Genomic DNA, 17595 nt, shown 5'->3' on the forward strand with positions numbered 1-17595 from the left:
AATGACAGTAAGAAGGTGTTTAGCAGCCAGTCAGAAGTTTTCCTAAAAGTTCGCCCTGGCAAGCTAATACGAACCACTGAAATGAACTCAAAAACACCTTTTTTTTTGGGCCAGATTTTGTTCTAAATGACGTCACACCCGTTCCTTCTTCGATTTCGTATGAAATACATTGAGGCCTTTAATAGTACATTTTTACTTCACTGTGACTGGATGGGAAGTAGGTTGTAAATTTAGTCATGTGAAATTCACTAAATGTTTTTTTGTTCAAGTTTTTCAGTTGATGTAGTTTTTGATAGAATTATATCACCATGCCATCAACCGGTATCTTTTTATTTTATTTTTTAATTTTTTTTTATTTAATGAAGAGCTTATTTTATAGTCAAAGTGAAATCTAAATGAACTCTATTTACATTCTTAATGGATGTTGTTGGTCTTATTCACCAGTGCACATTATTTCAAAGAAAAAAAATGTCTTAATGTTTGCTCCGCCCCTGGAACAACTTTCTTTTTCGGCAGGCATCATGAATTTCTCTTTTCACCCCCTCCGCTACAACTCCCGGCTCCATTTTGATATGTAATGCCCATTTTCACAATTCAATCAATTCCTGATGGATAAAATATTGTCCTGCCCTACATTTCTCTAGTTAAATAACCTGTTTCACTCTGAAATATGTCAGGTTATGGAAGTGGGAATGGGTTGGGATTGGGAAAGACATTTAACAATGACTTTAACCTGATCAAGTGAGTAGGTGCAAGGAGAAGAGCAAAATCAAGTTCATCTCCCGTCCCTGGGAGACTCAAACACACTCAAACCGAATCAAGCTCTCCATCATTTCTCTCTCCTTGAGTAGCTTTCACAGGTTAGGCTGTCAATGGATGAGAAACAACCTGTCTGTCAATCACACAAGACCTGTTAGCATATACCTCTCACACACACTCTCTCGTTTCTGCCTAACAAAAGAGAGCCAGCTCAAAATTCCCAGTTCTCAATTTGTCTGATAGCTTGTGCCACAACAAACTTGACTCACACACACCCAGGGGAGGTGGATTGACCCTAAGGTTAATGCCCTACTCAGTAGCCTTTGACCTTGCCAGCCTCAGCGCTCAGTGGCGAAATGGACAGAGGAATTATGGGGTCTTTCAGACAAGTCTATAGAACTCTGACACTGGCCTTGTATTAGTGAACGAATGAATGTGGGGGTGACTGCATTTGACTTTTGAGTGACATCTTTGACTCCCTATTCTTGTGATAAGTTTTCATGTGGCATGTGACCATATGTGTGTCCATTTAGCTGTACTTTTATTGATATACTCTACTATCTGTTTAATTTTTAGCCATACTGAGCCAGTTCAAAGATTCAATCACTTACAAGTACAGCAAATGTAAAGCCAGCACTGCTAGAGAACAGTTAAAACTTAAAGGGATAGTTCACCCAAAGATAACTATTTTTTCATTCACTTTTTGTTTTGTGAACTATCCTTTTAAAGATATACACTGTGCAGTTTCCAATATCTCACTGAAATGTATACAGAATATAAACTGAAATGCTTAACAATATGTCTCATTGTGTAGTGTAATATGTTTTTGGAAATAATGTTTGCTGAATGTATCTGATGTGCTCAGGTAGACAAATAAAGCATCATGACGTGTGTGGGTAACTTTTGCAAACTAGTGAACAAGTGTGTGCTACTTAACCCTACCCCTATGCAGTGTTTGGACTTAACCTCAGCAAAAAAAACTCTAAAGGGGACACACTGGCACCAGCGGGGTCAAAGCCCCAGCATAAGCTTAGTGAGGTGAAAGGTCAATTTTGGGTTTACTGGGCGGTGCATAGGTCAGCAGCAGAGTTGCGAAGGGGTCAAGCGATGCTGGAAGCCAGACAGGGGCAAGCATAAGCTTTCAGAGGTGCACACCACCACCATGAAAGTGAACGCACCCATACTCCCCAGCCCTTACCTGGGCGGGCTTGTAGCTGATGTTGTCAGGGGTGTGGTAAATGTCATGACAGGGCTGTCGATCAAAGACATGGTCCAATACCTCGAGCTGCTGCGGTGTAAAGAGCTCTCCTCGCATCTGCTTCCGCAGGAAGTCCCGCCCCGAGTGAGTGTGGCCATTCGCCAAAGGAGAATCCTGTAGATCTGGAGAGAAATGCACATGCCATTCATAAAGAATCAATACTTGGTTAGTTGACATGAAAAACTTTTGGAAAGTTGACATGTCCTGCAGTGTGACAAACTGTACTTCATCGAATTAGCATTTCGCAAACAATGCAAAGGTTGAGTTCCGTAAGTAGAAATCCCATTCTTTTATAGGCAAATACATTTTTATCAATAACTTATAAACCTTTAAAGACAGACCTACCATGAATTCCGAGGTCGTTAATCGAAGGTATATGCTTCTGTTGAAGCCTTCAGTCTATGTTATTTCAAATTCAAGTTTAAGAAATCGTGTTTAATAATGGAATTCTTGGTGAAGAACTACACTACCCATGATCCTGAAGAAAAACACTCAACCAAACAGAGAACTGCGGCAAACAAAGCGCACCAAACAAGCTCTGCAGCAGCCGCCCACTTGCATGAATGACGCGATCGAGTTGGTCTTTCTACACTCTCAAATTATTTTTGCAATCAGATTTAAATACAGTGTTTCTATACACATAATCAACACTTCTAAATCAATCATTTTATACTTTTCTGTCCTTTTTAATTTGATTACATCATTCGTAATGCTTCATGGGACTGTAGTTCATTCCCTCGTTAAAGGGATAGTTCACCCAAAAATGAAAATTCTCTCATCATTTATCTACCCTCATGATGATACCCCAGATGTATATGACTTTCTTTCTTCAGCAGAATACTTTTGAAGAAAAATAGAAAAATATCTTAACTTAGTAGGTCCTTAAAATACAAGTGGATCGTGATCAGACTTTTGAAGCTTCAAAAATCACAGATAGTCAGCATAAACGTCATCCATACGACTCCAGCATTTAAATTAATATCTTCTAAAGCGACACGATCGCTTTTGGTGCTTAAAAGATCAATATTTAAGATCCACATCAATATTTTTAAATATAAAGCATCGCTTCCGGTCAGCAGCGGTATGTGCATGTGTCGCAATCGCATTGGCACTTGAACGCATGCAAAACACTCCCAGAAGAGCAGTGCTGTTTACAACTGAGTAGGAGGAATGCTGTACTGAAGCTTCATTGGTTTTTATTTAGATCTGTAATTATCTGTTTCTTTACTCACAACAGTGCATTTGTGTTCTTATCCTGGATGTCTCAACCAAGAGATGAACGTCCATAACATGTCATCATCACAAGACAGACCACGTGAACTCATCGCTCTTGAAAATGCATATACTGCTGCTTACTGGAAGCGATGGTTTATAGTTAAAAAGTACTTACATTTTGATGTTTTTTGCACCAAAAACGATCATGTTGCTTTAGAAGACATTCATTTAACAGCTGGAGTCATATGGATGATGTTTATGCTGACTGTCCGTGATTCTTGGAGCTTTAAAAGTCGGATTACCATTCACTTGCATTTTAAGGACCTACTGAGCTAAGATATTTTTCTATTTTTCTTCAAATGTGTTCTGATGAAGAAATGAGAGTGAGTAAATAATTTTTGGGTGAACTATCCCTTTAAATATGTGAAGTACACAGTCTTGTAACTGTGTGTTTTTGTCCAATTTTTGCTTTAAATCAAAGTTTGTAATGACGTCATTCACCTTGGAGCTGGCTTTTGCAAAATCCCCATAGAAATAATGTATGGGAAAAATATTGATGGAACCATGATGGCTGAAAAAGTCAGCCTAATTTTAAAATCTTCGTGCTGCAGCTTTTATGACCTCAAATTAATTGAGAGATTATTTGGAGTATTTGTACTTTTAAAAATGTATTTGTCACACCACATTAAAAATGGACTACTGAAAGCAAAACTTTGAACATGAATACATTCATAGAAATTTTAACCTAAAATCATGGAAATGGACTTCCCATTTACACTGTACAATTTAATCATTAAGAAAGGAGGACATTTAGGAATAAGACTTCATTCTTAAACAACTTCTGATTTTATAAACTCATTGTACAATAACAATAAATAAACTTTCTTGAAGTAAGATCTCTTTTGACATAGTCTTGGGAATCTAAAACTCTATGAATAATATGCATAATTACATGCAGCAAAAAAACAAAACAAAACAAAAAAAATCTTGTGATTTCTGTAATAAGAACATGATCATATGGTTTGGGAACTTGACTTTTAGAGAAACTTGCATCCTCCTCTCTGAGTGAGTGTTAAGGCAGCGTGTGAGTCAGATATTACTGGGCTGTTGAGTTTCTGAAGAGACAATTATAAGAGCTGAGAAAGCTACAACCCTCAAATGATTACAGGGAGAGAAAAAGAGAGAGAGAGAGGGATGAAAAAGAAGAATACAAATGAAAATCCCTGATATAGAGCCAATTCATTTCTTCAAAATGCCTCTGAGAGGTTATTCTAGGGAGTTAGAGTCAGAGGCCAGAGCAATCCCCATAAGACGAGACAGAGAGAGAGAGAGAGAGAGAGAGAGAGAGAGAGAGAGAGAGTGATATGGAGAGGTAGAAGGATAAAATGACAGGCAGACAAAGCAGCTATCCAAACATATATTTTTTTCCTCCTTCACTTGAAAACAAAATTCAGTCAATTTGAATGTGAATTCAGATCCAGTTTACAGCAGTCTGGAGTTATTTCAGAGAAAGATATTCTCCCTGATGGCATGCAGCTCCCATGTGTCTCTAATACACCTCAACGCTAGGACTTACATCAACAAATCTTAAATGTGCTCTCTCTCTCTCTCTCTCTCTCTCTCTCTCTTACACACACACAGAGAGAATACACAGACAGTGTATGATCTCCAGTGTTTTGACTCTCTTAATCCTAGCAGTCAGTGTGTCTGATAGAATTCAATTGATCAATCATGTCTGTGAAATGGCACCATTTCAGCAGCTTTATTGCTTTCCACTCACCTCAAAGACTGTCCACTGACTGCACACACAAATACACACACACACATACACAAAAGATTGCTGAAAGTGTGCTTCTGTGCTCATATCTTGGTACAAAAGTACCGTAAACCATGTGCTTACTGTATATTTGTGTGCATGGGTGTTAATGTGTATGAACAGGACAGTTTTTGAAAATAGTGGGGTCCCACTGAGACCATTATATTTTAATTTAATACAAAATGTTTCATTACAAATTAAATAAACAGCATAACAATCTGAATAAAAAGTTGAACATTCATTTTACATGAAGTTCAGAATTTCTCAGTATTTGGCATGCTCTTTTTTTGTTTGAATGACAGCATGCACTCGAGCTGGTACAGACTCCACAAATTTGTGAAAAACTGATGGATCTGATGATCCATGTTATCCCAGCATGATTTGAAATTATTCTAATGAGCATCTTGTGTGTTCCAATGGAAACAAGGAAATCTGACCTTTTGTACAAAGAGTTAACATGGTCAATGTCACAGATTTGCTTACATTAGAATACTGTCCTAGAAGTTAATACTTAAATTGAAATTATATCTTTATTTGAAATTTTTCAAAATCCCAAAATGTTTACTTCCAGATTTTTTATGTGGTCTCAGACTTTTGGACTACTACTGATACATCTAGAGAATGTGTGTAAAATTAAGGTTAAGTATTTAGACCCATGTTAACATAGCCATAAAGTGTCAAAATAATGTTTTTTTTTTTTTTTTTTTTTGGTTGTTACTATTACATAGATGTGTGTACTGTATATCTGTGACTGTTTGTGTGTGTATGTCATGCGTGTAAGTGATAGTATTTCACAGTTTCAGCCTCCATGTGTGAAATGCAATTTTTTACAGAACTGGAAGCCCACTCAGCCATATCAGAGCAAAAAAGATACAGAAAGAAGAGAACTCGCCAATAAAGCTATTTTCCACCAAATTTAAACAAACACACTATACCGGCATCACGGTTAACCAACCTTCCCCACGTTAAGTTTCAAACCTCACACTCACAGATTTTCAGTGGTCTTAGGTATTCAGATGACCAGTGTTTCTCTGGCCTTTTGTCTTTCAGACACTGAAACTGCTATAGAAAACCACTCTCTGTAACCAGACACAATACAGCCCAGCTGCATTCAGGGTTAACCCTACTATTCACACACACACATACACAGAAGGAGAACGGAGAAGAGGCATCTTCTCTTCCTCGCTTCAAAACCAGAGACAATAGCAACAATGAGATCACCGTTGTGCCCTCTCCCTCTCTCTCTCTCTCCGTCTTCCTCTGGCTTTCTTGCTCTCTCTGGGGTGAGGTTGAAGGTTTTTTAGGAGCAGAGAAAGCTGCTCATTGGATTTTGAATTTGATGCACTTGGTGTGTGTGTGTGTGTGTGTGCGTGTGTGTGCGAGTGTGTGTGTGTGTGTGTGTCAACCTTGACAGATCAAAGTATGAGTCTCTGAAAAGAGGGATACCAACCTTTAACAAATCCCACTGTTATCATATATCCCCTATCGCCCCCCCCCCCCCCCCCCATTAAAAATGTCCTCTATCTTCCATTCAGAATATTCCACCAAATGAACGGAGATAAAAATGACTGAACCGAAACTGGACAAGAAGTGAAAATATTAAACAGCAGAGGAAGTCTTTTCTTTCCTGATGATTTGAGCCTGATCTCATGAAAGTTACTGTGGCAACATTTTTGCAAAATTATATTACGTTGTTCATTACACTATCAGGACTTATCACATTCCATGTCCACTAAGTGGCGCTAAAAGCGAGTTTATACGGTTAAGGCTTTAAATCAACAAAACCTACCTACCTCCCTACCTTAACCTTAAATTTAAACCTAAACAATAGTATCATTAAAAGCAAATGTGACATGAAAAATGCAATTGGTAAAGCAACCACATAAATTCGTGGTGCTTCTCACACTTTTGGCTCACATAGCATTATGTGAGGAAGATGACTAAAAGTATGTGCTTATGAACCGATAATTTGCCGTTTTACTCGTGATTTGTATGAAAGGGAATAAAATTAATTGTTGAAGCACCTCTAGGGAAATTGCCACAATACGTACAATGAGCCACATAAAAATTATTTTGCAAAAAAAGTAGGTGTAGTAATGTCATTCAATGGTCTCATAGAATGAACGTTACTCTATATATTTACTAACACTTGTATTACAGACGCTACATATACACACTTATTCCTATATGATTAGAGGTACTTTTTACTTATTAAAACCTCCATCTGAAAACCTTGTCTGATAATAATCTCATTTCGCTTGGTTTTGGTGCCACCCGCTGGACATTTCTCTTGGAAACTGCAGCCAAATGTGTAATGAAGCACATAAATTCAGTTTTGCAAACATATATCAATGCTCACGTAAATTTCATGAGACCAGGTTGGATGATTCCCACAACGGATACAAACATCCTGAATTGAGACCCAGGTCTAGTTTATTCTGTTAAATTTAATAGAATAACAACTATAGCTTTGTACTATTTGGAAATGTGAATTCAGGTCATGGATTTTTTTATTTTCCTTCCATTTTTGAAGCTGTTACATTAAAGGAAGGATTTCTTTATTCATTCATGGGGTAAAGAGAACAATGTTGTGACCCCTCTGCCCCGTACCACAGGCCTCCTGTCTTTCTTTATTCTATTCCTCCTTTCCTCCACTCCTCCCCTATTCCTTTCCTCCTCTGTTCAGAGAGAATGGGCAGACACAATGCTTCTGTTCTAGAGGCCCCACAAGTCAAGTTCTCTCTTTCAGATCACTTCCCCTGGGTCAAAGGTCAGCACTGGGCTTTCCCAAACACACACACACACACACACACACACACACACACACACACTAAGCCATCCAAACCCTCTGTTAGTTCCCTTTCTGCTTGTGTGCAGCTGCAAATCATAGCGTCCTGCTTCACTAAACACACATTTTCTCTCCTCTCCCTTTTCAAAGGACATACATTTCTAGTATTACACAGACACAATTTAGCGAAGCACACAAAATACCTCTTTATTAAATTTATAACTCTCTCACAAGCTCAGACGAATCCCAGTCTTTACCACACTCCTTAACAGGTGCCTTGTGCATCCTAACATTTACAATCAGCGTACTAGCTGCCAAACCATCAATCATGTAACTTTATGCTTTCAGCAAACCCATTAGAGTGCGCACCTCGCTGTGCGCACATGCACACTCACACACACACTGCAAAATATCATAGTGCTGACCACCCGTAGTTTCCCCAAGTCAATTAAACACACAAATTCATTTAGTCGCCCCTCCTTCCCTGCTGGATGTGATGTGTTGCATTAATTAAAATGGCAGACTTCGGCCTAATTGGAGCTTGGATGAACGTTGATGTGTGGATGTGTATGTGTGTGTGTGTGTATATTAATGTGCTAAACTAAGCCTGAAGCCATCTTACAAAGTTACACCATGTTTTGTTTTATCTAGAGTTTGCATTCATTAATTTTGCCTTGTGCACTTTATAGTATGATATAATATAAATGGCATCCAAGCATTTATTACCTGTCAAAACATTTATTCTTCATATTTCGGATGTGTAAAATGACTACATAGCAAAATGAAATTGTTAGTGCCGACTGTTGATGTCTGGCATTCTATGAAGTCCTACTGTGTGGGTAGGTGTGTATATGGGTGACATCTGGAGTTCCCTCATGTACTGCAGGGGTCTGCCAAGCAATGTTTTTTTAATAGACACATGTGTGCAAACAAACATGCATGCACATCCACATGCACACACTGTGCCTCTCCTGGATAGAGATGTTTATCAAAGACATGCCAGTGGTATCCAATCCCCCTCCTACTCTGATGCATCTGTCAATGTTCAGCAACTTCCATCTGTGCTCTGTGTGTATGTGAGTGTGTACGTGTGCATTGAGGTGCTGGTATGCATAGGAATGAAAGAAAGACGAGGTTGAATACAGGATGTAATTGATTTTTTTTTCTGTAATTGCTGGTAGACAGAATGTCTCATTAGTTACTAAATGCCCTGTGTGAAATAACACTTTAAACTAAAAATGAATGAAACAATCAAGCCTATTCTTTTCCAATTCCCATTAAAAAGCACACTCACAGATATATAGATATATGCACATGGACTTACTTTCATCTCTCTTTCGCTTGCTTGCATCGGCAGGTGAGCTAATTCCCAGAATCCCGCTGATGGAGTAGGAGGAGCCTGCCGCGTCACTGGTTACTGCGGACACCTGGGTAACTGCCACTGTAGAGGCTAGAAAGTTACAGAGAGGCTATAAAAACTACAGAGGCCTCTCCTACACTACAAGAACATTGGTAAAACAACGAAAAGGGCCCCCGGTTGGACAGTTGCTAGGGGCCTCCCAAATCCTAACTCCGCCTCTGTCTAAAGGCGCCAACATACCTTTAGCAAAATCGAAGAATGAACAGGTGTGATGTCGAACAAAATCTGGCCAAAAAGAAGGGGATTTTGAGTTTTGTTGTGGTAGTTCGAAACACTCTTCCAGTGCAAACTTCATACCGGCTGTTAAACTTTTTCATACTGCCAACTACTTTGACAGCAATCATTTCTTCGCTCAGTCAAGATCAGTCAATATGAGCACACTGGAGTTCAGAGTCGCAGAGCTGGTGGAAACTGACCATCTGTATGATTGTTCGCATAGAGACACTTTCCATTACCATATCATATTTTCATGATCAAATATAATAGCAAATGGTAATATAATGGCCATGTATTGCATGTTAGCATTAGCATTAGCGCCATGAATGCAGAACATGACTACACATTATCTAATGCATATGTTTTACTTTAAACCATCGTTCAGCGGTTAAAAGAGCTTCTCTTACTGATCTCATGTGGATTCTAGAATGAGGCAAGTAGTAATTGATGACACATTTTAATGTCACATTGGTTTAAATGTAATCATCTTACAGGACAGCCTGCATCTCAGATTTAAGTGTTCTTCTAAACACTGGCCCCAGCAGCATGGCTGGTGTCTAAATGTTGACCAACACATGCTTGTTTGACTGTTTTGAGCATCTTTCTAGATCTAGGGGAAGAATGAAGAAGATCTGGATTTCTTTTTGTCAGCTCAATGATTGACACAAAGATATTAAACAGTCCAAACCAATGAATAGACTGTACTTTTATCCCACTTTTAGCCTCCTTTCATTGTATTCATTACCTGCCTGCCTTATTCATAACTGACTTCCATTTTGTTTATTTCATTTTGTGTTGTGGTAAAGTATGGTGCACCAACAACACCAAGGTCAAGCGTTTAATCCTCACAGAGTGCACAAACTGATAAAACGTACAGTTTGAACTGTAAGTCGCGCTTAATGAAAGCATCTGCCAAATGCATATATACATATATATATAGGGCAGTGGTGGCTCAGTGGTTAAGGCGCTGAAGGTTGATGGTTCAAGCCCCAGCACTACCAAGATGCCACTGTTGGGCCCTTGAGCAAGGCATTTGACCCTATCTGCTCCAGGGGCACCATATCATGGCTGACCCTGCACTCTGACCCCAGCTTAGCTGGGATATGTGAAAACAAATAATTTTCACTGTATATATGCAAAAATGTATGTGTGACCAAAATAAAGGCTTCTATTCTATATTTATATTGTGTTTTATGTGATTTTAGCTCCTGACCATTTGAAGCTCCCAACATATTTGTCATTTGTTAGTGTAAAATTTGTTCTTGTGTTTCTGTTTTTCCATTCATGGTTATTGGTCTGGCATTTTTCCTGCCAAAATAACCTTTCACCTATACCAGCTGTCACTTTATTCTGGCAATATGCTGCTGCCCAAGGATAAGACGCTAACAAGCTAACAGCTTTTCGACGTGTCTGACTGTCTGTGAGGTCTACGTGGTAGGGGATGAGGGCTTTAAGTCTTCTCTCTGACATTCCGTCTCTCTCCTCTTTATCTCACTTCCTGTCAGCTGATGTACAGCCTGAGTGACAGTACAGTGGCCCCAAGGGGACACTAAGGTGTAGAGATGAGGCTAATCCCACATCCCAATAGACTGTGCAAAAATGGAGAAGGTGGGAAAAAAGAAAAACAAATCGCTAGAAAAGATAAACGCCTTTGCTCGCCTGTCGCTCTCGTATGCTAACCAGGTGGAAAATGTAATGAATGCATATCCCTCCATTTTTTACTCTTGATTTATCGTTTCAATTATCTGATTCTCTTATTCTTTCGCGCCTTTTTCACCTCACGTCGAGGAATGGAAACCCGAAGCGAACGCTTTGTATTCAAAGTCCCTAAATTTCAATTTTCCGCCTGAGTATGAGAACTATTTATCATCATAATCTGAGGGAGACGGTGAACTGGCGAGCACTGTGCGTGTGAAATTAATTTAGATTAAGCAGCAGTGTGCGATTATGAAGATTACTGACAGAGAGACAAACACAATCCACTACTTTATTAACTGTTGACTGGAGTTTTCCTCCTAAAACTGATCTCAGAGCACTTTTGAAGACTCCCTTATAGTAGTTTGGGGCAAAACTTGAGTGTCAAAAACCAGTCATAGATCAGTGCCAGAGGGTAACGACAAATCATAAATGCTTCTCCTTCAACAATGTGGTTAAATGAAGAGCAAATGGAGACTTTTGTCTAAGTCTTCCACTTCTCAGATTTTTCCTTGAGAAAAAGACCCTTGTAATCTCATATTTGTCCATTAAATTACAGAAGAGATCTAAAAAATGTGACAAACTGTGCTCATATTTGCCAGGATACCAAAATCTGCAATCAAAAGTCAAAGATAAACATTTCTTCTAAGACCTAATTATATGAGCTATGCTAACCACATTAATTTGGTTATCTCGCTCTTTACTCTACATCAATTATGTGTGCTTTTGAAGTTTTCTTCAACACAGGAATTTTAGAACAAACATTTGGAACAAAGTTTATACTTTTGGAGAACAATGATACACCATTAAGTCCCCTTAGCTATAAAAGAGCAACCTTTTTGCAATACCCAAAAAAAAAAAAAAAGGCAAAGGTTTTATGCCCCAAGGATGGATGTTCTTGCTCTACGATGTTGTGGAGGTTAGAGAGGAATTTGTATTGTGACGAGAGTCGATGTGAAGTCGATCCATCAGAGGACATGTCCGTCTTCATGGACAAGGGCAGCATTGGACATATAGGCCCTGATTTACTCAGATTCCAAATAGCGGGTGCTAATTTGCTTGTGCAATCCATCAAACTGCATTTGCGCATCATGGGCATTTTGTGGGTGGTTTACAAAAAATTTTTAGCAAATAACTACACATGCAAATATTTTGGACACACCTTCCAAAATGAGGCTTTTGCATGTGGTACTTTCACCAAATGCGTGCTCACTTATACTACAGCTCTCTCTAAATACCATTTTGTTTTTATTCAATATGGCATTTATTCATATAAATCTGTTTATTTATAGGATTATATGATATCATAATAAAATCCCTGCTATTTAGCAAGTGTTAGAGTTGTTTATGAGAATATGCGTGTATGACACTCTTCACCTTAATTTATAATTCACAAAGAGGAAAATACAATACTATGCACACTTTAAGCCACTGAAATCTGAATTTCAAACCAGAGGCTGCACGGAAGAAACCTTGCTCTCTTTACTATTTACTGGTGTGCACTGGGCGGTCCGCTTCAATCGAGCACTGGATTTCGCAATATTTCATCAGTTACAAATAATGTTTAAAACATGATATTATAGCATAATTTGGGCATAAATTGTAGTAGGCTTTTTTTAACCTAAGAGTTGGAGGAGTTGTATGTCATCAATGGGTGTTCTTTGTATTCTCCATTCTCAAAGTGTCTATTTTACCACAATGACTGCATGATGCACAGAGTGAATCAGATTAATATCTGCCTTTCATTCATATTCATTTGCTATCACAGTTTACGCTTCTAAAAGGACTTTCAGGCTTGATAAATTATGCGCATCTGGAGGCATGCCTCTAAATTTCATATTCATATTCATTTCTGGAAAAATTGCAAGGACGTGCTAATTTGCTAGTTTGCACATGTTTTATATACAAAAACCTTTAGTTAGTCAGGGCCGTAGTCTACTACTGGTATGGTCACTGCATGCATTTCGGCAGCACACCCGTGGTATTCAGATTGATTTCACAGTGAAATCGGAAACAGTAGGTTGACTTTTCACCAAAATGCGAAACACTGCTCTCAGTGGCCAAAGCAATAAGTGTTGTTGGGCATATGGGCGCGTTTGAGCTCCATTTTCCGGGTGAAATGTCCACGGAGGGGTGTCAAAAGTGAGTTGTGAAGCAAGTTGTTTTCAGCTGTCCAGGATGTAATACAGTGAAGAGGAATTCATATTTTATATACTGTATACCTCCCAACCCCCAAACCTAAACCTTACTATCAGTGGAGTAAAATGAAATGCTAGAGGGAAAAATGTAGCCTCCAAATTGCGCTCGTACTGATTATGTGAACGCGATGACTTCTTGGTTTCAAGACAGAATCTGAACCCGGGTCTCCAACACTGCTGATGCAATGCACTTCCTGTTGCACCACAGGGGAAGGGAAACATGCTGGAGCCAATGTTAAATGTCTCGTAGGAGATGTCACTTGTCGGTGAGTCGGCATAATGTGGCCATTCCGAGGGTACCAGAACTCTCGAAAACAATATTCGTGTGTGATCATGTTGCTATGTTATAATCCTTCTTAACCTGCAGAAGTCCTGGGGGGACTTTTAGAATAGGCAAACAAGGTTTACTATACCAGATACTAATGATTGAAGGACCATTACAGTGGAAGTTCAGGGTATCAGTGAGAGTGAGTGACTTGAGTCAGTGTTCTAAAAGAAGTGTAACCCTTACCTAAGTTATGGGCAGAGACAGCTGATTGGCCAGGTGGCTGCTGGACTTTAGTGCGAATGATCCTGCAGCAAACAAAGAGAAAAGGGCATTACTGACCTTACTTTGTGTGTGTGTGTGTGTGTGTGTGTGTGTGTGTGTGTGTGTGTGTGTGTGTGTGTGTGTGTGTGTGTGAGAAGTGGCTCGTGCAGGCTGACATGGCAGCATAGTCTCACACTTCCTGCATGGCTGCTCAAGCAAAGCACCTTTCCCCTCTCATCTTCGTCCCTCTCTCTCTCTCTCTCTCTCTCTCTCTCTCTCTCTCACTCTCTCTCTCTCTCTGAGAGGGGTTGTCATTGTACACATGCTGTTGAACCAGTGAGCTGGACACCCCTCATGAATATGTGTTTCTTTTACTCCACTAACTCAGTCCATTTATTTTCTTCTTTTTCCCTCTCTCTCTATTCTCTTTCTTCCGTGCCTTGTTTAATCCCTCTTCAAATCTACTGATCAACTTTTTATCAAATTCATAATGATTTGTGCACACATATGCACAAACACACCCAAACACTTTATGCACATTATGTAAGTGACACAATGGCACACACAAATTCAGAATCACACACACACCCACACCTGTTGATTGAGCTGACGCTGGGCACACTGTCATTGTCACACACTCTCTCTGCCAGAAGTCTGTCTCGGATCTCCCAGGCAAACATGGTTGGGTTTTGGCGTTTGTAATCAGCGATTTTGTCGACGACTTTGGGTGTAGCAACCTTTGGTTTGGAGCCTCCGATCACCCCTGGTCTGATGCTGCCTGTCTCATAGTACCTGTCAAGCAGTTAGATAGAGAGCTGTGTATCATCTGGCAAGATAAGCAGAAAGTTAGATCATACTCATTCATATCGCATTTCACTTTCTCCCCCCCAAAAAAATAAAAAATAAAAAAATAAATACAAAAAAATACCACAGCAGATCCCTAAACATTTGTTTGTCACTATGTATTGCAAAAATGTTCCTGATCTACGAGGTCATTGCATGTAATGTCTAAAGGCTGATTTTGTAGTTTGATCTAACATTTAATAACTTTTAAAATGTTGCCAATTTACAGTATGTAGTCAGTGAGAATCCCTGAAATTATCAGATTTATTTTGAGACAAATACATATTTGTCATTTTCAGTTTTGTTCAAGGTGATTAAAGAAAATGCATTTTAATAACCCATATAAAACGCATTACTTTTCTTAAGTTGGGGGTGGGGGTGGGGGGAGGGGTAGATTTGTTCTCACATTTACAGATCCAATCACAATGTTGTTATTTGTTTATAAAATACTTGACATGTTGTGAAATGCAAAATGTGATTGAAATTCACAGGAAATGGTGCACCTTTTCTGAAGTGGTTGTTTTTTGAATATGCATTATTTCAATTTCTTACTCAAAAAGGCATCTTTCTGTCCTAAAAGTATGTGCATAAGTTGACTAATTTTGCCCTATAATTATAGCCCCTATATCACTATCACCAACCCAACTGGGGGTCTTTACCCCAAGTTTCGCCACCTTTTTTTCAAAAATTGATTTGAATCAAAACAGCTTTACTTATTATTTATTTTCACACAAGTTATCCATTAAGTAATAAGAAATGCACTTTTTCCAATCTTGATAGCCTCAGTGACCAGAAAAAAAAATAATTATAATAATTTCCTTAAGGGGTGCCTTTTACTCTGATGTAGCCTACACATGGGGGCTGTTTCGACAAAACCACTGACACACTTGCACATCAATATACTACTTGCACAAACACTGCCTCCCATTCTACTTATGAGGCATGCACGTAAACAACATTTTTAAAAGACTTCATTTTCTCTCAATTTTCTCTATTCTATAAAATTCTCAAAGCTGTTGTGAAATAAACCCACACCTGTGACGTACACTGGCGGCCAAAAGTTTGGAATAATGTACAGATTTTGCTCTTATGGAAAGAAATTGGTACTTTTATTCACCAAAGTGGCATTCAACTTATCACAATGTATAGTCAGGACATTAATAATGTGAAAAATTACTATTACTACTTCAAAGAGTTCTCATCAAAAAAATCCTCCACGTGCAGCAATGACAGCTTTGCAGATCTTTGGCATCCCAGCTGTCAGTTTGTCCAGATACTCAGGTGACATTTCACCCCACACTTCCTGTAGCACTTGCCATAGATGTGACTGTCTTGTTGGGCACTTCTCACGCACCTTACAGTCTAGCTGATCCCACAAAAGCTCAATGGGGTTAAGATCCAGAACACTCTTTTCCAATTATCTGTTGTCCAATGTCTGTGTTTCTTTGCCCACTCTAACCTTTTCTTTTTGTTTTTCCGTTTCAAAAGTGGCTTTTTCTTTGCAATTCTTTTCTTTTTTTTTTCTTTTCTTTTTTTTATTTAATCCCTTTTCTCCCAGTTTGAAATGCCCAATTCCCACTACTTAGTTTGTCCTCGTGGTGGCGCGGTTACTGACTTTTTCAAATAGTGATGGTGCTGTTTTTTACATCAGTAATGTCCTGACTATACCTTGTGATCAGTTGAATGCCACTTTGGTGAACTAAAGTACCAATTTCCTTCCGAAACAGCAAAATCTGTAAATTATTCCAAACTTTTGGCCTCCAGAGTATTCCATATTAATGTGTCAAGATGCTACGTTGCTTGGCACCCACAGACAACCTACAGTTAGGCTAATGAACTATATTACTTAGTAAGGAGAATCTTTTATTCCAATTAAATGCACCAATAAATACTACTTTTAATTGAACTTTGGTGTCTTTAATCATAATGTTGTTACAGCCATTTTATCAGCCATGAGAAGCTTTGTATTATTGTGATTTTACCATGTTTAAGGGGGTTGAAGGCACTCCGCTTCTAAGAACACCCTTTACCCATGGTAAAATCACTCTAACACATGGTCTCTTGTGGCTTATTGCTTTAGTAAAGCACATAAACATAAACCAAAAGCCCAATCCCTACAGCACAGCCATGAAAAGTAAACTGAAATGAGCACGCAGGAAATTCCCTCATTAACACACGAGCAGAGTTAGTCATACGCCTTATTTACTCAAACCTCACTTGCAGCCCACATATTAGCATGTTTTCTGCCTGAGCAGAAAGGGAAGATATTACCGCACACACACAGACAGACACACTCAGAGGGCTGCAGTAACGGTTGAGTGAGCTGGACTGGGGCTGGGGGAAGAGGGTTGAGGCAAAAGAGAACAATGAGAAACACATTTTTTAATATAGCTAAAGGCTCTAGCACTAATCCACACCTTTATCCATTCAAATTCTGTCCTCCCCCTTAACCCCTTCCTCCCTCTCTCCTTCTCTTTCCTCCTCTCTCTCTCTCTCTCTCTCTCTCTCTCTGTCCTTCCACCCATCCCTCCCTCCTCAGGAGACGTATGGTGCCAGTGTCATTTTGATGCAAATGTAAAATGTGATGAATCTTTTCTTTTTTTTTTTGTCACTGAAAGAAAGACTGTGCTTTGACTTTGGCTTCAGTGCGAGATTTCCGAATTTTTGAATTTCAACATGTCTTGTGTGAAAGGAAGCGCTGAGTCAGCCTCAAGTTGAACCAATGCCAGAGGGACTATCAACCCAATGGCCTATCAGTGTACATATATTCTACAATTCAAGAAACTGAGATATAATATGCATCAACAAGTATTTTGATGAAAGAATGTAAGGAGGGTTTTTACAGGCAGAACTTACTG

General features: G+C 39.0%; 1 protein-coding gene across 2 annotated transcripts in view; it reads right to left on the minus strand.

Moving 5' to 3' along the window:
- LOC127445214 (paired box protein Pax-5-like) overlaps positions 1-17595 on the minus strand; it is a 51485-nt gene that overhangs the window by 26634 nt on the left and 7256 nt on the right. Inside the window, exons 3-6 of one of the 2 annotated variants that reach the window (XM_051705106.1) lie at positions 14489-14686; positions 13877-13938; positions 9161-9286; positions 2039-2139 (exon numbers count right to left, since the gene is read on the minus strand). In XM_051705106.1, coding sequence (XP_051561066.1) covers positions 2039-2139; positions 9161-9286; positions 13877-13938; positions 14489-14686 — 487 coding nt within the window. Of the gene's footprint in view, positions 1-1957; positions 2140-9160; positions 9287-13876; positions 13939-14488; positions 14687-17595 lie in introns of both variants that reach the window. The other variant, XM_051705105.1, reaches the window with a different exon arrangement.

This window comes from Myxocyprinus asiaticus, chromosome 8 (genome assembly GCF_019703515.2).
Source record: "Myxocyprinus asiaticus isolate MX2 ecotype Aquarium Trade chromosome 8, UBuf_Myxa_2, whole genome shotgun sequence".
Taxonomy (NCBI): Eukaryota; Metazoa; Chordata; class Actinopteri; order Cypriniformes; family Catostomidae; genus Myxocyprinus; species Myxocyprinus asiaticus.